The sequence below is a fragment of the Trichechus manatus genome, unplaced genomic scaffold, assembly GCF_000243295.1.
Source record: "Trichechus manatus latirostris isolate Lorelei unplaced genomic scaffold, TriManLat1.0 scaffold00087, whole genome shotgun sequence".
Lineage (NCBI taxonomy): Eukaryota > Metazoa > Chordata > Mammalia > Sirenia > Trichechidae > Trichechus > Trichechus manatus.
The window spans coordinates 4,537,595-4,558,397 of NW_004444023.1; the positions used below are offsets into that span (position 1 = coordinate 4,537,595).

The 20,803-nt window shown below is 49.5% G+C and overlaps 1 protein-coding gene across 1 annotated transcript; it reads left to right on the forward strand.

Annotated features, from left to right (window-relative positions):
• Window positions 1-994: 994 nt before the first annotated feature.
• Window positions 995-17,918, forward strand: BCAT2 (branched chain amino acid transaminase 2). Its single transcript, XM_004381681.2, has 11 exons — window positions 995-1,066; window positions 5,619-5,693; window positions 6,019-6,222; window positions 13,611-13,721; window positions 13,812-13,931; window positions 14,175-14,338; window positions 15,678-15,820; window positions 16,012-16,097; window positions 16,313-16,453; window positions 16,530-16,604; window positions 17,534-17,918. The coding sequence occupies exons 1-11, from the start codon at window positions 1,043-1,045 to the stop codon at window positions 17,570-17,572; spliced, it is 1,182 nt and encodes a 393-aa protein (XP_004381738.1). The 5' UTR covers window positions 995-1,042; the 3' UTR covers window positions 17,573-17,918.
• The last annotated feature ends 2,885 nt before the right edge of the window (window positions 17,919-20,803 follow it).

Below are 20,803 nucleotides of genomic sequence, written 5' to 3' on the forward strand. Positions count from 1 at the left end.
AGCTCTTCAGACAGGGATTGGACTGGATTGTGGGACATAAAGTGATACTCATGAGGCATGTGCCTCTTAGCTCAAGCAGATACAAGAGACTAAACGGGCAGCTTCTGTCCGGAGGTGAGATGGGAAGGCAGAGAGGGTTAGGAGCTGGTTGAATGGACATGGGGAATCAGAGGTGGAAAGGAGGAGTATGCTGTCATAGTATGGGGAGAGAATTAGAGTCACATAACAATGTATGTATAAATTTTTGTATGGGAAAAATGATAAATGGGGGTGTGGGAGGAAAAGCGGTTGGAATTCGGGCCTCACGGATGAACGGGATTGGAAGAAGGCATGGTGACCTGTGTATGTTTTTATTTCATAAACACATGACAAGTTATACACATATATCTTCTTGTTGGAAGGAAAAACTATTTTCAAACGGGACGTATCCAATCTGCCGAGTGGAACACCTTCATCCTTACCTGCTGTCTTCATCAAAGGTCTTTTTTCCAAAGTCCTTTCCGTTTTTCAGAGCCCTGGTGGTACAGTGGTTAAGAGCTCAGGTTACTAACCAAAAGGTAAGCAGTTCGAATGTATCAGCCGGCTCCTTAAAAACCCTATGGGGCAGTTCTACTCCATTCTGTAGGGTCACTATGAGTCAATCTACTCTACCGCAGCCGGCTCTTTAGGATTTTCTCTTTTTCTGTGCATTTCCATGACACGTGCACCTCTCCTACATTTACAGTGTGCTTTTCCTGTTGACGAAACAATCGTGACATAACATGTTTCAAAAATGCATTTTTGAAAACCGCTCCGGCCCGGCACCAGTGTGACTGGAACTAAGACTAAGGAGGAGGATACGTGTCAATCCCTGCCCCTCTGCACCCCAGGTCCCTGCGCGTGCGCGCTGCAGCAGACCCAGCTCCCTGGGACGCTCTATTACTGGGGCGGTCCCGGGTGCCCCCGGGCAGCCGTCCTGCAGAAAGGGGCGTGCTCGGGGCGGAGCCGGAACGTGTTTCGCAGGGGCCGCGCCCCGGGCGGGCACAGTTACCGCTGCACCGATATGGCGGCAGCCGCACTGGGGCAGGTGGGTTCGGGACCCCGGGCTGGGGGGCTCCGAAACCCCAAGGGGAGGCGCACTTCCTGGAGGGACCACTTGGCGTGCAGCCCGCCCGGCTTGGCGCCGCTCCTCTGGCCCTTGGGTTCTGCTCTGGTGCGCGGAGGAGGCGGGGGTCCGTTGGAAAGGAGCCCGAGGCTCTTTAATGGGGTGGTTGAGTAGGCTTGGAAGAGGTGGAACAGATGATTAGTGGGGAGGGGACTCGGAAGGGGAGACAGGAGGAAACATGGAGGAGGGGACAGGGGATGGGGGTAGGGCTGTGATGTGGGAGTGTTAAGGGGGTGCGGATTAAGGAGGGAACCACCAACCTGTGGGGGCGCCGGGATAAGGGGCCCAGGATTCTAGGGTTATGGGTAGGATGAGGGTACAAAGCCCAGCCTCAGGTCTAGCCTGGTAAGTGGACTCAGAACCCCATTTCTTTGGCACTAAAGGTTAAGTTAGATGTGGAATGTTGCATCCCAAGCCCCCTCTCCTGAGGCTCTGCACTTGGGTTGGAAATCGAGGCTGCTTCTCTGTGTCAAAGTGACATAGATCCTCCAGGTGACATAGATCCTCCTGGCAAAAGCGAGACATTCTGTCCTTACGGAGATGATGTCAAATAGCCAGCTGAGTCTGGTTTTAGAGAACAAGGTTTCTCAGGGAGAAAGGAAACAGTAGCAACTCCAAGAAGGAGGTGAATGTGCTGGTTTGGTAACCTTGGGAGAAGCGAGCCTTTCCTGTTCATTTTGCTCTTGACTGTGTCTGGTGTGTTCTTCCCAGTCTGATAAATGTTGTTGTTGTTGGGTACCCTCGGTTTCTACTTATAGCGACCCCATGTAACAGAGTAGAACTGCCCCATACAGTTTCCTAGGCTGTAATCTTTACGGGAGCAGATCGCCAGGTGTTTCTCTTGTGTAGCTGCTGGGTGGGCTTTAACTGCCAAACCTTTCAGTTAGCAGCCACCAGGGATCCTTGTCTGATGAATAGCAGGGAAGAATTTTACTTTCTCAGACTGATCTGATGTTTACTTTCTTAAAATCTTGGTGGCTGTAATTGAGACAGAGTCCTGGGCTATGACAGGGACAGTCTGGGCTTTGATGGTGACACTCCTGGGCTGTGGTTGGTGATAGACATGGGCTTTGACAGGTACAGTTTGGGGTTGTGTTGTGGAGAGTCCTGGGTCGTCATGGGACAGTTCTGCTATAATGGGACAGTCCTGGGGTCTGATGAGTTTTGGGCTGTAATGAGGACAGTCTGGGGCTATGATGTGGAGAGACCTGAACTAGGATGAGTACACTCCTGGATTGTAATATGGGGACATTCCTGGGGTGGGAAGGGGACAGAGCTGGGCCATGGTGGGGACAATCTTGCAGGGACTGGCCTGCACAGTGATGTGGGGGATAGTTCTGGGCTGTCATGGGACACACTGGGTTGGTGAAGTGGACATTCCAGATCTGTGATGGGAACACTCCTAGCAGGTCACCAGGATGGTCATGGGCTGTGGTAGGGACAGTACTGGGCTGTGATGGGGACTCTCCTGGGCTGTGATGTGGGGACAGTCCTGGGTGTGAAGGGGACAGTGCTGGGCTCTGGCAGGAATGGTGACATCCTGGGCTGTAGTGGGAGGACAGTCCCAGGTTGAGGTGGGGGCAGTCCTGGGCTGAAATGGGACATAATGGGGGCTCCATCATATTACAGAATCCTGCCCTATGCATCCCTCCTCCCTTTATCCTTTTTCATTTCTTAATTCAGCCCCAAGGAGCCCTGGTGGCCCAACAGTTAAATGCTTGGCTGCTAACGGAAAAGTTGGCGGTTGGAACTCACCCAGCGGCTCCATGGAGGAAGACCTGGCAATCTGCTCCTGTAAAGACTACAGCCAAGAAAACCCTATGGGACAGTTCTACTCTGTCACATGGGGTCACCATGAGTTGGAATTGACTCGATGGCACACTACCACAACAATTCAGCCCCAATCCTTTTACACCCTTTGTCCCAATAGCCCAGGTTTGGGGTTGGGGGTGTCAGAAAATCTGGGTCGCCTCTGGACCCAATTCCTATAGTTTGAGGTGTCAGAAAGGCCGTCTGGGTGGCGCAAATAGTTAAGCACTCAGCTACTAACTGAAAGGTTGGCAGTTTGAGTCCACCCAGAGGTGCCTTGGAAGAAAGGCCTGTCAATCTACTTCCAAAGGGTCACAGCCTTGAAAACCCTATTTAGCAGTTCTACTCTGACACACATGGGGTTGCCATGAGTCTGGGTTGATTTGATGGCAATGGGTTTGGTTTTTGGTTTTTTGGGGTGCCAAAATGGTGGGGCACCTTTCCTGAACTGACACCACTGTTCCTAGACTAATACCCCAGGAGGAGGAAGGCAGCTTCTCCCAGCCTGATAGGGTCTTTGGGGCCACCAACCAACCAGTTGCTGTCGAGCTGATTCCAACTCATGGTGACCCCATGTGTGTCAGAGTAGAACTGTGCTCCATAGGGTTTTCAGTGGCTGAGTTTTCGGAAATAGATCACCAAGTCTTTCTTTCAAGGCACTTCTGGTGGACTCAAACCTCCAACCTTTTGGTGAGCAGCCGAGCATGTTAACTGTTTGCACTACCCAGGGACTCCCTCTGGGACCAGAAGGGGCGCTGTGCTCAGTGCCTTCTCTCTGCCTCATTGTGGGAGTTAGCTTTTCTGCCTCTCACCTTCTTTCCCTCTCTCCCATTGTCTCTGTCCCTCAGCATCTCTGACCGTTTCTCCCCATTGCCTTTCCCAGTCTTTTCTCATTTCTCTCAACCTCCCTGCCACTCTGTGCTCTGTCGCCTGAAGTCTAGGACTTGCTCTGTCTCCCCCTTTTCCCCTTGTTCTTTCCCTCGTGGCTTCTCTTTATCTGGCCCTCAGTACTTTTTCTCCATTTCTCTTGCCTTCACTTTCTTGCCGAGTTGGTTTTTCTCTCTCTTTGTCTTGGCCTGTCTCTCTCCCTCTCTATAACCACATCTATTTTGATAGCTCTCGTCCTCACTTTCTCTTCCTTTCAGTTTATGTTTTTCATTTCTGTGTCTCTACCTTTTTCTTCATTCTTCCACTTCCCTCTCGTACTCTCTTTTAGTTTTTCCATTCTGGCTCTGTGTCTGTCTCTGTTCCCTCTGAGGGTTGCTCTCCTGCCCACATGCTGGCTGTCCCCATCCTGTGTGTCTGTCCTCCCTCCACACTGTGGGTATTCTTTCCCTTCCTGGACAGAAGCATGGCCACAGGGTTGTGCTGGGCACATTTCGCCACCTAGAGGTGATGCTGTATGCTCACGCACTGATCCTTCCAGAAGCCCTTGGGCTCCACCCCCTCCTAGACCACACCTCAGGCTTGATAATCCAGTCTTTAGGACACAGCAGGACCACAGCCCTTGCCTCCCTTACAACTCACCTCCTGGCCAGAGACCACCGCCACTCATGTCGGTTCTCACAGGGAAGGAGCAGGCTGGGCTGCTCTGTCTCCCCCAGCCTCACAACCACCACCAAGCTGCCTCTTGCAGCTACGAAAAGGGAGATTATGAGGTCAGGACACTGGGCAAGGGCCACCCTGCTGAACACAGCCAGATCTGCTCTCTTCCGCTTGCTTCAGGCAAAGCCAAAGGGGAGGGTGCACATGAGCATAGTCTAGTGAAGGCTGAGGTGGCCCCCAGCACCCCGGATAGCCCCTACTTCCATGGGAGCCCTGCAGCCACAGGGCTCTGATGGGAATTGGAATCTCTGCCAAAGTGGTATTCAAAGTGTGGGGTTAGGGGCTTCAGACAGTCTCAGAGCCCAGTCAATGCCCTAATACCCTGAAAGAATAAGGACTTGGACTCCTAGGTCTGGGGGAGGAGAGGCTCGAACTCCTGGGTCTAAGGGAGGAGGAGGCCAGGGGCCCGGACTCCCAGGTCTGAAGGAGGAAGGGGCTGGGGGTCCCAGACTCCTGGGTCTGAGGGAGGAGGGCCCTGGGGGTCCCAGACTCCTGGGTCTGAGGGAGGAGGGGGCTGGGGGCCTGGACTCCTGGGTCTGAGGGAGAAGGAGACTCGGGGGTCCCGGACTCCTGGGTCTGAGGGAGGAGGGGCCTGGGGCGCAGACTTCTGGGTCCTGGGGAAGCATCACCTGTAGGCACCTCACTTTTCTAACTTTTGTCAGAGTTTGGGTCCCTGGGAGGCCTTCACTTACCTGTGCACCTTCCCTCATCGTCATCTCGTCTGAGCTGGTCACAAGGCTGGGGCCAAAGTCCCTGGGGTGGGAAGGGTGGGAGGCGCCAGTGTTTGACTTTGCCCAGTGTGGAGGAGGGAGAGGAAGGAGAGGGATGCTGACTCAGCTCTTTCCTGGGGATGGCCTTCGACTTGGCCTCCTTGAGGAATCTCTCCCCCTACACACTGATCAGATAGGGCAAGGGACTTGGCCAGGATGCACTGGGCCTGGAACAGAGCAGGCCAGAGGGGCCACCCGAGGGCAGGAGGTGGCCAAGGGGGTTTCCAGGGCCCACAGCTTTCTCCCACTGTCAGCCCCACCTCCTTTTTTACTTCTCTTCCCAGCCCCAGACTTGGGCCCGAAAACTTCTCCCTGTCCCTTGGCTTCTGTGTGGTTCCAGAAGATGCGTCTCCTCCAGCTTCAAGGTAAAAAGAGGGGCCCGGACTCCTGGGTCTGAGGGAGGAGGGGCCGGGATCCCTAGGTCTAAGGGAGGGGCGTCTGGGGGCTGGATTTGGGCATCTCCAAAAGGTCCAGGGCCCAGAAGTGATAGGTGAGTGGCAGTGGGATAGTCTAATAGCCTGCCATCTGGCAGTAGGAACGAGAGGGAACTGCATTTCCCAAAAGGCTCTGGGGCTACAAGCTCCTCTTCTCTATGGGGCTGTGACCCAGGGGTTCATGGGAGTTATAGTTTTTCCATTTGGAGGCTGAAGCCAAGTTCCAGGACACTCTTGTTCCCCCGTCTTTTCTCAGGCTACAGACCTACATCTGGAAATGACACAAGAGCCTCATAAGAAGCCCAACCCCAGCGAGCCCCTGGTGTTTGGAAGTACATTCACCGACCACATGCTAATGGTGGAATGGACCAGGGAGAAGGGCTGGGGCCATCCCCAAATCAAGCCCTTCCAGAACCTCACGTTGCACCCGGCCTGCTCAGGCCTCCACTACTCCCTGCAGGTGGCGAGGCACCAGCCTCTTTCCTCTTCCTGCCTGGCATCTCTTGCCCCCTGCTGTGCTTCCCCCATCCCCTTGCTCTATCTTGTTGGTTGGATCCACCTTGCTGGGTTTGTTCTTTGTGTGTTTCTTCTTCCTGTGCATCCACCATCCCTTTCCGAGCCCTCCCATATTCTAGGCTTTTTGCTGGGTGATGCTGCCTTCCCCAAGCTGAACAATCCCATTTCTTTCACTTGAATACCCCACATTTTGCTTACAACCCAGTATGGTCTGTGTGCTATGGACACAGCTGAGGCATTGTGAAGGCCAGAGAGACTCCTGATCCCTCCTCTAACTGGAAAGAAAATGAGGCCTCTCTTGGTAAAGAAGGGAGCTTGACGGTCTTAGGGGGAGAGGGGAGAGCCAGTACAAAGTGCTTGAGAAGAGAAGAGCTAGGCAGATTTTGGGAGACTGGAGGATTGAAGGAGGAAGCCAAGCACATCATCGAGACCACGCAGGTGCTCAGAGGAAGGAACTTTTCCTCACATCCGGGGAACCATGGAGGACTGTGAATAGGGCCAGCTCTGGGGTTAGTAAGACCTCTCTAGGGCCGTGTGGAGGATGAGTTGGAGGAGAGAGGCTGGAGGCCAGGAGGAGGCTGGGCCAGAGTCCAGGCAGGAGAGGATGAGGCTTGATCTGGGCTGGTGCTGTGGGGATGGACATGAGGGGACAGTGCAGAGAAACTGAGGGACATAAGGGTCAGACAGGCTGGGACAGGGGGAGGAGGGAGGGAAGAGTGAAGATGCAGTTGGGGGTCTGGCCAGGTGATCAAGTGGACTGTGACTGTCCTCAAATGGGGACCCAGGTGGAGGAGCAACTTCATGGGACGGGTGAGTGTGAGGAGCCTGTTTGGTTTCTAGGAGAGAGATCCAGGAGGCGTTTGGTATAATGACTTAAAGCTATGGCCAAAAGCAGTCTTTTTTTTTTTTTTTTTTTTTTCATTTCAAAAGCAGAGGAAAATTTTGTTGAGATGAGATTTAGATGCTCATGTTACAGCTCCAGTAATTGGTTTGCAGTTTGGGGTTATTTTTGTCCTCCAGGGCATGGTTCTATGGCATTGGGCATCATGTTAATTTTTCTCTCTCTGTTTTAAATTTAATAATTTATTTTATTTTTGTTGTTGTTGAGAATATACACAGCAGAACATACACCAGTTCAGCAGTTTCTACAGTTGAACTACAGTTGTACAGTTCAGTGACATTGATTACATTCTTGAAGTTGTGCAACCATTTGCACCCTCCTTTTCTGAATCTTTCCTCCTCCATTTACATGAACTCACTGCCCTCTAAGGTTCCTGTCCAAACTTTCGAGTTACTGATGTCAGTTCCATCCCATATAGATCAATCTTTAAAAGGTCACAATGCTCAAGGCTAACATGCTTTACTAATTAAGCCAAACTATTGTTTGGTTTAAAGAAGACTTCAGAGATATTTTTGGTTTAAAGTTTAAAGATTATCTTAGGGCAGTAGTTTCAGGGATTCATCCAGTCTCAATGGCTCCATCAAGTCTGGATTCCATGAGAATTTGTGATTCTGTTCTGCATTTTCCCTCTGTTGATCAGGATTCTTTTATAGAATCTTTGATCAAAATGTTCAGAATTTTGAGAATTTTTTTTCACCTACTACTGGACATTGAATTAGTTCCAGTGGATTCTGTACAGAGGAGACACACCTTGGGTAGCAGTTAGATACTAAGGCAGGCATCAAGGACAGTCAGAATTATGCTCGCTGATCCCCCAGGAAGGTGGTTCCTTGGAGATCACTATTTATTTTCCTCTCCATTCCATCCACCACAGCCAGGTTGTCCTTCAGCCTGGGGACCCAGTATTTTTTCTTCTGCTGAGTGAACACAGAGGAGGTATTGGGCTTAGAGGCCCTGGCGTACAAAACATACATTTCTGTAATGCCTGGACTCTTATATGGGGGAACTGAGGCCAGCTGAGGGCACAGGAGAGTCATGTCCCCATGTCACCCTTACTCTAATGCATGCTGGAATAGCAGGAAGACTACTGTATTTTAATTATTTTTTTATTATTACAGTAAAATACATATAACATGAAAGTTACCATTTTAAGCCATTTTAAAGTGTACAATTCAGTGACATTAAATATATTTACAACGTTGTGCAACCATCACCACTGCCTAGTTCCAGAACGTTTTCATCACTCCAAATAGAAACTCCATACCCATTAAGTAGTCAATCCCCATTGCCTCTTCCCCAAGCCCTTGGCAACCACTAATCTACTTCCTGTCCCTATCCACCTGAATTATTTTTCACATTATTTTATTTGGAGTGTGTCTTATTTACCTAGTGCTATTGTAACACAAATGCCATAAGTGGATGGCTTTAAAGAATAAATTCATTTTCTCACAATTCTGGAGGCTGAACGTCCAAATCAGGGTCATGGCCGTGTCAATTCCTTCCTTGTTGGTTGCTCCTGACATTCTTTTAGAAGATTATCACAAAGCATGTATCTTCCCCCCTGGTGTGTCTCTGTGTTTATTCTGGTCTTTTTATAACTCAGAAGTGATTAGATTTAGGACCTGTCCTACCCTGGTGTGCCTTCATTAACATAATATAAGTAAAATCCTATTTCCAAACAGGACCACATTTACAGGTACAGGGGTTAGGATTTAACACATATTTTGGGAGGCCACAACTCAATTCATAACAGTCTTTTTTGTTTTTTTAATTTTGTTGTTATTGAGCATATACTCAGCAAAACATACACCAATTCACCATTTCTACATGTACAATTTAGTGACATTGATTACATTCTTCGAGTTGTGCAACCATTCTCACCTTCCTTTTCCGAGGTGTTCCTTCCTCATTAACATAAACTCACTGTCCCCTAAGGCTTCTATCTAATCTTTCCAGTTACTGTTGTCAATTTGATCCCATATAGTTTTTAAAAGAGCATAATGCTCAAGGCAGACTTTTTTTTTTTTACTAGTTAAGCTAAACTACTGTTCAATTTTACGATGACTTCAGGGGATGTTTTTGGTTTAAGGTTTAAAGATTATCTAAGGGCAGAGTGTTTTTTAACTAAAAACATCTTAAAAAATGGGTCATATATTCGCACAGTTTAAGTCAAAATGTACAAAAGGGGATATACTTTTCCCATATCCAGCCACTTTGTAGCCCTCCCAAGAGGCAACCTGTTACCAGTTTCTGTGTCCTTTTAGAATGCTTCTTTCTGGATGCAGACATTGATGCATATAATTTTTTCCTCTACACTCCACTCTTTCCACACAAAAGGTAACATACTATACTCTCACTATTTGGCAGCTTGCTTTCTACCTTTCCTGTATCTTGGAGATTTCTTCTATAGCAGCTCTTGAAGAGCTTTTTCCTTCTTTATTACTGCTGGGTTGTATTTCATCCCAACAATGCACCTCAGTTAATCAGTCCCTTATGTTGGACTAGTAGGTTGTTTCCAGTTTCGTGCTATTATAAACAATGTTGCAATTAGTAATCTAGTGCAGGCATCGCTCCCTTTAAATGCAAGTGACAGCAACAACTACAAAAGAGTAGCTGCTGAGGCTGCTTATGTGTAACCAAAACCTCATGGGATTTGGTTCCTTGGTTTGGAGGCTTAGGATCATTGTTGCATGGGACATCCCAGTTAATTGGCCTCATAATGTGTTTAGTACTTCTCTTCTACCTCCTAGTTCCTTGCATAGTGCCTGAGGTCTTAAAAGCTTGGAAGCAGCCATCCAAAGCATGACAGTTGGTTTCTGTTTGCCTGGAAGAAACAGAGGAAGAGAGTCAGGAATAGGAGTAGGATATGGAATGTATGGCTAATTACCTCCTAGAACAACTGCTTCCTTTGACATGAGACTGGAACTGGATGGTGCCCGGCTACCATTATTGAACGTTTTGATCAAAGATTCTATAGACGAATCCTGATCAAAAGGGGGAAAATGCAGAACAGATTTACCAATTGTCATGGACTGCAGATGAACAGCTGCTCCATGGAAACCCTATGGGGCAGTTCTACTCTGTCCTATAGGGTCACTATGAGTCGGAATCTACTTGACAGCAACACGTTTCGTTTTTTTGATTTTTGATGACTCAGTAGTTAAGTACTTGGCTGCTAACTGAAAGATTGGTGGCTCAAACCCACCCAGCAGCTCCACGGGAGAAAGACTTGGCAATCTGCTTTCCATGAAGATTACAGCCTAGATCAAAATGGGGAAAATGCAGAAGAGAATTTCAGATTTTCATGGACTCCAGACTTCCTATAGCCATGAAGATTGGATGAACCCCTGAAACTATTACCCTGAGATAGCCTTTAAACCTTAAACCAAAAATATCCCCAGAATCCTGAGGTTCACCCTTCAGCCAAAGATTAGACAGGCCCACAAAATAAAATGAGATTAAAGGGGCACACCAGCCCAGGGGCAAGGACTAGAAGGCAGGAGGGGACAGGAAGGCTGGTGATTGGGAACCCAATGTGTATGTATACTAATTGTTTAATGAGAAGCTAGTTTGTTCTGTAAACCTTCATCTAAAGTACAATAAAAAATACATGTATCCCTAGAAGCATTCTTAAAACCAAACAATTGTTCAACTTAACTAGTAAAAAAATGTCTGCCTTGAGCATGTACTCTTTTAAGAACTATCTATATGGGATCAAATTGATAACAGTAACTCCATAGATTAGGTAGGAACCTTACAGGGGCAGTGAGTTTATGTTATGGGGTAGGAACAACTCAGAAAAGGAGGGTGAGAATGGTTGCACAATTCAAAGAATGTAATCAATGTCACTGAACAGTACTTGTAGAAATTGTTAAATTGGTGTATGTTTTGCTGTGTATATTCTCAACAAAAACAAAATAAAGTTAAAAAATATATATATCCAATAGAAAAAAAAAAGCAAGTGAATCTGTCAGCTCAGTTCCTAGAACTGTTGGGTCAAAGCATAGGTGCCTTTGTAATTTTGAAAGATATTGCCACATTTATCTCCGTAGAAGTTGTGTTAAGTTCTACTTCCACCAGCAGAAACTGCTTCCCGTGCCCTAGACAAGGCTTGTCAAACTTTTTAAAAATCTTTTCCAGTCTCCCAAGTGGTTTTAGGGGAACCCTGATGGCACAGTTGTGAAGCACTGGGCTGCTAACCGAAAGGTCACCGGTTTGAACCATCAGCAGCTCCAAGGGAAAAAGATGTGGCAATCTGCTTCCATAAAGGTTACAGCCTTGGAAACCCTGTGGGGCGATTTTACTCTGTCCTACAGGGTTGCTATGAGTTGGAATTGACTTGATGGCAACGGGTTTGGTTTGGTTTAAGTGGGTTTAAAGGTATCTCAAAGTCATTTTGATTTGCATTTTCCCCCAATTATGAGTGAAGTTGAGCATCCTTTTTGCAAGCTTAAAAACCGTTTGTATTTCTTTTATTGTAAACTGTCCATTTTCTAGGCTTATTTTGTTATCAGGTTGTGTTTTTAAAAACTGATTTATAAAAAAGAAAATTGATTTGTAGGAACACTTTATATTTTAGTGAAGTAACCTTTGTGATAGGAGTTGAAAATTTTCCTCTGGTTTGTGTCATGTGGAAAATGTTTTATTTTTCTATAGTCAGATGTATCAGTTTTTTCTTTTTTAAGCTACTATGATTTATCATATTTAGAACCATCTCAATCCAAGATATGAAACTGTTATCTTGTTTTTTTTTCTTCTACAGTTTGTATGGCTTAATTTGTTCTTTTTTTTTTCATTTAAATCTTTAATCTACCTGGAGTTTTTCCTAGTGTGAGGTATGAGGTAGGGATCCAATTTAATTTTTTTTTTTTTAATCTAGATGGATATTTGGTTGTCCCAGCACCGTTTATTGAATTATTCATGTTTTCTCCCATTGATTTATAATGTTTTCTAGTCTATTCCATTGTGCAATATACCAGTGTCACTTTGTTTTAAGTATTACAGGCTTATAATTTTTTTAAATATCTGATAAGGCTATTTTCTCCCCCCCACACACCATACACATACACTCCTCTCACCTCTTCTTCCCTTTCTTTTCAAAAATCTCCTGGCAAATTTTGCTTGTTTTTCATTTTTATTTCATTCCTTTATTCAGCAAATACCTATGACTGCCCAGCACTGCTCTGGGCATAGGGATGGGGGTGGGGGGGTTCTGGTGACCATATCAGCTGTGGTCCCTGCCCTGAGGGCACTCTCGAGGCAGCAGTCAGACACCCTGATCTTTCTGTGGGTGAAGGCTACACCATGAATGATGCAACATTTAAGCTGAGAGATGAGTTGGAAGAAATGAGGAGAAGTGAGGACAAGTTTCCTACCAGAGGCCCCAGCAAGTGCAAAACCTGGGCTTAGGAGGTGCCTAGGAGCATCTAGGAGAGGATGAGGCCATGGTAGCAATAGTGGGGGACAGTGGGCAGAGAAGGAGCCCTGGTGGCGCAATGGTTAAGCACTTGGCTGCTAACCAAAAGGTCAGCGGTTCAAACCCACCAGCCACTTAACTGGGAGAAAGGTGTGGCAGTCTGCTTCCGTAAAGATCTCAGCCTTGGAAACCTTAGGGGCAGTTCTTCTCTGTCCTGTAGGGTCGCAATGAGTCAGAATTGACTTGACAGCAGTGGGTAAAGCGGGCAGTGTTAGTATAGGAAAGGCTAGATGGCACGAGGCCTCAAAGGCCAAGGTGAGGATTTAGACTTTATCCTGAGAACAATGGAGGGCCATTGAATTTTTTTTTTCATATAAATTTTTTTACTATAGGAAATTTCAAAAATAAAAGTAGAATAATATAATGCGTACCCCATGTCCCCATCGCTCAGCTTCATCAATTGGCACCTGTTGGCCTCAGTCTTCTTTCATTTCTACCTCTACTCTCTTCCCCTCTTCTGTATGATCTTGAAGCAAATCCCAGATGTTATTTCATCCATAAATATTTCAGTATTTCTCTAATATACAAGAACTCATTTTATTGTAGTGAAATTACACATTACAAAACATATGCCATCTCGACAATTTCTGCATGTACAGTTCAGTGGCATTGAACACAAGGGCGCTTAAAACATTATCATTCATCATTATCATTCCTGAAAAATATGAATAGTGACCTGAGGAAGGTTTAAGCAGCGTGCTCTCAGCTTGTCTGTCTCCGGGTCCATGTCTCTCTGTTCGACTCTTGTTGGTCTCTGTCCTTTGCCTTCTTGAGTTTTATGCCCCTCTGTGTCTCTGTCTGTCTCTCTTCATTTCTGTGACTCAATGTTAGTCTCTCATCAGCCTTTCTGTCTTTGTCTCCGTCTCTCTGTGTCTTTGTATCTCAGTCTCTCTCCATCTTGATGTCTCTTGCTGTCCTTGGTGGCCTGTGATCTCTGAGCCCCTGTCCCCTGCAGCTCTTTGAAGGCATGAAGGCGTTCAAGGGCCAGGACCAGCGGGTGCGTCTCTTCCGACCGTGGCTCAACATGGACCGCATGTTGCGCTCAGCCCAGCGCCTCTGCCTGCCGGTGAGGAGCCCTGCCCTGAGTTAAGAGGGGGGTGCGAGCTGGAGCCAGGCCTGGAGGGGGCTCCCCTGACTCATCCCGACATCTGCCCAGAGTTTCGACAAGGTCGAGTTACTCGAGTGTATCCGCCGGCTCATCGAAGTGGACAAGGACTGGGTTCCGGAGGACCCTGGCACCAGCCTCTATGTCAGGCCGGTGCTCATTGGCAACGAGGTGGGCGACTCCCAGGGGTGGGGGGGCTAGGGCCGGGACTCTGGGGAGGGAGGGGAGAAATTAGGGAGCAGGACTCTTGGGTCTGAGGGAGGAGGGGCTAGGGGCTGGGGGCTGGGATTCCTGGGGCTATGGGGGGAGTGCAGACTCCCCACCTGGGGAAGAGCAAACCCCTGGGTCTGGGATGGAAGCCTGGAGACCTGGACTCCTGGGTCCCTGATGCCCCCTCCCCTCTATCCTTCGCAGCCCTCGCTGGGTGTCGGCCTCTCCACGCAAGCCCTTCTCTTCGTCATCCTCTGCCCCGTGGGCTCATACTTCCCCGGAGACGCCGTGACCCCTGTCTCCCTCCTGGCGGACCCAACCTTTGTGAGAGCCTGGATGGGCGGGGTTGGCGACTGCAAGCTTGGGGGGTAAGCAGCGCCTGCCCAGGCCCTGGGGTACTGGCTGTGGAGACACAGGTTCCCACCCATGTTTTCCCGTGTGTCTTTGGCACATCCCTTGTGCTCCCTGGCCCTGTTCCATGCCCCTGGGAGAGGTCTGTGACACGCTTGCTCAGAATCTTGGTTTCTGCCGGGGCTCAGTGTCATCTCCCCTGAAATTAAACTGTCGGAGGAGGAGGGGGTTATTTTACAGCTGGACAAAAAGGCTCCGAGGCAGGATGGGTTGGCTGAACGTCGGTGGGGAGAAACCAGGTGACATCAAGTTGACTGTGACTCATGGCAACCCCGTGTGTGTCAGAGTAGGACTGTGCTCCAGTAGGGTTTTCAGTGGCTGATTTTCTGGAAGTAGATCTCCAGGCCTTTATTCTGAGGTGCCCCTGAGTGGACCTAAACCTCCAACCTTCTGGTTAGCAGCCAAGTACATTAATTGTTTGCACCACCCAGGGACTCCCTGGCCCTCAGAAAGCCTCCAGAAATGAAGTTTAGACTTAGTTCAATGATCTCTCCCCCAGGAAGCCTCCCCTGAACACCCAGGCTTGGCCACCAAGGCTCCTCACCCTCATGTGGACTTTCTGTGTAAATCTGCCTCCCCTGGGGCTTTGACTCAGTGAGGCAGGGAGGAGACAGTTGAGTCTCCTGGAGCATTCTGTGGTGGTCCAAGGAGAAGGGCAGTATGGGTCCTGTTCGGACAGGAAGTGTGCCCCAACTGGGGATTCTTGTGGTTCTTTCCACACACATCTCCTGCGGTCTCCTGAAGGCCAGGTCCTGTGTCTGGTGACACTGGGACACAGATGAGTCAGATCAGAGCCGTGCCCCCCGCCAAGGGTTTCAGGCTGATGGAAGCCCCACAGTCCAGAGCAATGTTTGCTCCGGGAGGGGACCCAGAGCATCGTGAAGGCCCAGCGAAAGCCTGACCAGGCCTGGGTGAGTTGGAGGGCTTCATGGAGGAGGTGACTCCTCAACTGAGGCTGTTAGGGAGGAAGGAGATGGTTTCCTTGGTACAAAAAGTGGTAAACAATTTCTAATCTTAGGGACCAGCATGTGGGGTCGGGGGAGGCAGGGCCATGGACAGCATCCAGGGAAGAAAAACAAGTCCAAATTTTTGCAAAAGGCTGAGCAAGTGGTTATGGGCCAGGCTAGGCCTTGAATACCAGGCTGAGGGGCTGGGATCTTGTCCCAGGGGCACTGGGGAGCGATGGAGGGCTGTGAGGCAGGGAGGGGCAGGGTCTGCTCGGGTGTGGAGAGACTCTTTTGGGACCATGTGGTGCAAGACGGGCCCCAGCCAACCAGGCTGCCTTCCCTCCACCAGGAACTACGGGCCCACGGTGTTTGTGCAGCAGGAGGCGAAGAAGAGGGGCTGCCAGCAGGTCCTCTGGCTGTACGGACCCGACCACCAGCTCACCGAGGTGGGCACCATGAACATCTTTGTCTACTGGACCCACGAGGATGGGGGTGAGCCCACCCAGGACCCAGCGAGGGCCTGGCCTTCTACTGGACCCCACGGGGGATGCCGGTGCCAGACGATGCATTCCTAGCAGATCTCAGGCCCCAGGGATTCTGGGGGTTGTGTTGCCTAAGAGGATGGGGGTGGGGTGGGCATGAGGGTGTGAGGTAACACCCCCAACCCCTTTTGCCTGACCAAGTACTGGAGTTGGTGACTCCCCCACTGGACGGTGTTATCCTGCCTGGAGTCCTCAGACAGAGCGTGCTGGACCTGGCTCAGAGCTGGGTGAGGGCGCGGGGATGATGGGACGGGTGCATTGGGGGCTGGAGCATCAGGGGTCTGTAGTGGGGGAGCTGGGGCACACCCGCCCATCTCTGGGTCTCTGCCTGCTTCTCTCCGGCTTTCCGTGTCGCCCCTTGGATCTCTGGGAGGGGGAGGCAGGGGACTGCAGCAGGGCCACCCTCTAGGCTCACATGCATCTCTGCCCCTTCCCCCCTCAGGATGAGTTCCGGGTTGCCCAGCGAAAGGTCACCATGAAGGAGTTGCTGCGGGCGCTGGCGGAGGGGCGGGTGCGCGAAGTCTTTGGCTCAGGCACCGCTTGCCAGGTCTGCCCGGTGCACAAAATCCTGTATCAAGGCAAGGTAAGACAGGGCTGTCTTTGGCGGTGGGAGGGAAGAAGGGGGAGATGCCTGGTCCTCATGGCCCCTTTTTCCCCAGCAACTTCACATTCCCACCATGGAAAATGGGCCTGAGCTTATCCTCCGCTTCCAGAAGGAGCTGAAGGCTATTCAGGTGAGGTACACCCACAGGGCTAATAGGCAGGACGCTTTGTTCCCTAGAGAAGTTCACATCCTATGAGCTTCTGAACTGAAAGCTCATTTCCCCTCTGATAGTCTGAGAAGCAGATAACAGCCCCTCCCATCAGCCTTTGGGGCCCTGGGCTGAGTCTGCATTCCATAAAAATCTGTGGCCCAAAGCACCCCCCTGGGGCTAAATAACCTTTTCCTGTGAACCTGTGGAACCCTGGGCTTACTCTTTGGCCTGAGAAATGCCCCTTCCCAAGAGCTCTGCGACCCTTGGGAAACTGGTGTGACAAATCCCCTTCCCGTGAGTCACTGCGACCCTAGGTATCCCTCTGGTGTGAGAAATCCCCTTCCCATGAGCCTCTCGGACCTAAGCCACCTGTCTGGCTTCAGAAGTCGGCCTCCTATGAGCCTCTGAGCCCTTGGTTATCCCTTTGGCATGAGAAATCTTCCTCCCACGAGCCTCTAGACATCGGCTCCCTTTCTGACCCAAGAATAGTTCCTCCCATGAGCCTCTGGAGGCATTCCCATTCTTCTGAGCTGAGATATCTTTTCCAAGAACCTGGCACTCCAGACCTAGGACAACCTTCTAGTGAGCTTCTGTAAGCTCCTGTTCCTTGGGACCTAGAACTACACCTCGACCATCCAGGCTTTCCTAGCTAAGAACTACTTTTCCCAAGAGCCTTCGGAACCTTACAGTAACTCCTTTCTACAGAACTCTGTCTTCTTCAAGCTTCCGCGCCCTGTTTGTCATGATCCCCCCTCCCCATGATTGTTAGCGGGCTTTTAGGAATTGGACTACATTTCCCATGAGGCTCTGGGGCGCAATTTCGTAAGCGCTCTGTGTGGGACGCCCCAGGGGCTGCTGGGAGTTGCAGTGCAGCCTCCTCCTCACGCTCCGCCTCCGTTGCCTCGCAGTACGGAACAAGAGCCCACGAGTGGATGCTCCCGGTGTGACGCTGCGGGCTATGCTCCACCACCCTCGGATCCACTGACGTGTAGCGTTTAGCTCCTGCCAGCCCTCGCCCACTTCCCACCAATGACGCACTTGAAGTGCAATATGAAAGAAAAGACCGGTTGCCGGGCCGCCTGAGTCTCGGGCGCCCCCACGTGGTAGCTACATCCCAAAGCCATAAGGGCTGGACCCAGGCGTCCTGGCCCCTAGCCCCTCCTCTCGGGCCTCGGGGATTTGTTCCCCCACTGCGCCATGTCGTGTGGTCAAGACTCAACATCTCTCCGTTCTCTGGCCGGAGCCCCCGGTGCTGCCGTTGATTTTCTTTCTTGCTGCAATTTTGAAATAAAATCCCAAAGATCAAGACTTAAGCCGTCATCTCCAGTGATGCGACTCGGGGACCCTGGAGTCTTAACCAGGAAACCCTGTTCTCAGCCCGTTTCTTTCTCAGGGACTCAGCAAACCGAGCCCCAGTGTCCTGGCGATCTCTCCTCTCCTGGAAGAGGCCTTTCCATTTCATCCCAAACTGAGTTTGACATCTTTCCCCACCATTCCGCTCCTCCCTCTGCTTACCTACCTTGGGAACAGCCACATTGTTCATCTAGTCACTAGGTCCCATTCTTCCTGCCCCCTAACTCTCTGTGCGCTCGGCCACGGCTCCAGCTCAGGCCTTGTCTTCCCTTGCCTTGACCCTTGTTCCAACCTGTTCCCTGGACTCTGGCCTCTTGTCTGTCCACTACATGGCCCCAAAGGGGTCTTTCTACACCCAGACCTGCCCCTGCCCTTCCCCTGCTCACAGCCTTCCTATGGCTCCCCAGCACCCTAGCCAGTACTGCAGATGATGGGCCCGAGGGTGACGCATGATACTGTTGGAGGAGGTGAACATCAAAAAGTTTCTAAAATCTATTAGCAGCCAACAATCTACCCCATGCACAAAGGAACAAAACACTGCCTAGTCCTTCTCTGTCTGCATGGTTGGTTGCAAATAGGACCTTGTGATCCATAGAGTTTTCATTGGCTGATTTTCAGAAGTAGATCGCCAGGCTTTTCTTCCTAGTCTGTCTTAGTCTGGAAGCTCTACTGAAACCTGTTCAACATCATAGAAGCACACAAACTTCCATTGACAGATGGGTGGTGGGTGTGCATGAGGTGCACTGGCCAGGAATCCAACCCAGCCCTCCACATGGAAGGCAAGAATTCTACCTCTGAATTACCATTGTCTCATTTCTAAAATCTATTGTTGTTGTTGGGTGCTGTCAAGTCAATTTAGACTCATAGTGACCCTGTGTGACAGAGTAGAACTGTCCCATAGGGTTTTCTTGGCTGTTATCTCTATAGAAGATTTCTGGGTCTTTCTCCCATGCAGCCGCTGAGTGGGTTTGAACTACAACCTTTTGGTTAGCAGCAAAGCGCTTAACTGTTGCGCCACTAGGGCTTCTTTTCTAAAATTTACTCCTCGTTTATCCATTTGTGTGATTCTGCGTGTCCTAATCCTTCCTGTCACACATATTTAAATAATCTCTATGGCACAGTGATGAAGAGCTCCAGCTGCTAACCAAAAGGTTGGCAATTTGAATCTACCAGGCACTCCTTGAAAACCCTATGGGGCAGTTCTACTCTGTCTTATAGGGTTGCTATGAGTCGGAATTGACTAAAAGGCAATGGGTTTTTTTGTTTGTTTGTTTTTTAATGTGGAAAAAACCAGGCATGTCTGGATTCAAACCTGCCTCTGTGATCAGCTTGCTGTGTGGCCTTGGGCATGTGACTTTATCTCTCTGGTCCAGTTTGCTGTGGCAGGTCACAGCCCTGCTGGAGGCAGACCCTGTGGAACTATTGGAGAGACACTGTGGCCTGTGCATCAGCCTTCAAGCTTCTGCATTGCAAGGAGAATTCCAGTGTGTTGGGGCAGCAAACAACCTATTGACACACCCTCTCATTCCCTCTTGTCAGTGATTGCTCAAAGCAGTTCCTAGGCCAAGGAGAGAAAAAAGCATTGCCATGGAGTCCATTCCAACTCATAGTGACCCTATAGGAGAGAGTAGAACTGCCCCATTGGGTTTCCAAGGAGTGGCTGGTGGATTTGAACTGCCAGGCCAAGGAGAAGCTAGGGGAAATTTGCTGGGGGCCTTTACGAAAGCTTTCATTCCCTGGGAAAAGAATCGAGGAGGGCTTATTCTTTTCTTCCCGTCCTGCTTTGGCTGTGCAGTGTGATGCTCGGAGCTGCTGCAGCCATTTTGTGCCCAGCAAGAGTGCTGCTGCCCGCACACTGAGGGTGGCAGAGCACAAAGATGAGAAAACCAGGGTCCTTCAACCCTGAAACCTCTGATTTCCGGATTGTTATGTTTTGTTTTGTTTTTTAAGTCAAAATAAAACAAAAACCTGTTTAAGCTAATTTTGTCAGGTTGTTCGTTATTTGCAGAGTGTTTAGTTTGTTTTGAGTGGGGAGGGACTTGCAGCCAAAAACCTTTTTCCTTTTTCGTGTTTCTCTGTGGCCAGAGCTGATTGTGCCCAAGGAGAATTCCTGACTCCAGAGTAGCCAGTTTAGATGTTGACAGTGACCTGGCCCCAAACAAAGACCAAAGGTGAAATTTCTAAGAGGCCCTGAGAGAATGATCAGGAAAGGATAAGTGGCCCTTGTTATGAGATAAACAGGGTCAGAGGTCATCCTGAGGAAACACGCTCAGAGAAATCACTTTTGTTTTTGGAAGATCACTTGAAGTAGTAGAAACAGAGTAAACAGGAATATGTTGGCACGTAATAGTTATTGTTGTTTTTAAATGGATTTTTTGAAAACCAGTTGCTGTCCAGGTGACTCCGACTCATGGAGACCCTATGTGTATCAGAGTAGAACTGCCCCACAGGGTTTTCTTGGCTGTAATCTTTATGAAAGCAGATTGCCAGGCCTTTTGGTACCACTAGGAGGGTTTGAGTGTCCCTGGTGGTGACTTGGTTAAGTATTTGGCTGCTAACCAAAAGGTTGGCAGTTCAAATCCTCCAGCCGCTCCTTGGAAACTCTGTGGGGCAGTCCTACTCTGTCCTATAGGGTTACTATGAGTCGGAATCCACTCGATGGCAGTGGGTTTGGTTTGGTTTTTTTTTGTTAGGAGGGTTCGAACCGCCAACCTTTAGGTTAGTCCACAGCAAAACGTTTGCTGCCACCTAGGCAGCAGGAACACGTAATACCTAATAATAATAATGATAGTAAAACAGATAACACCCATATATGCTTTCTATGT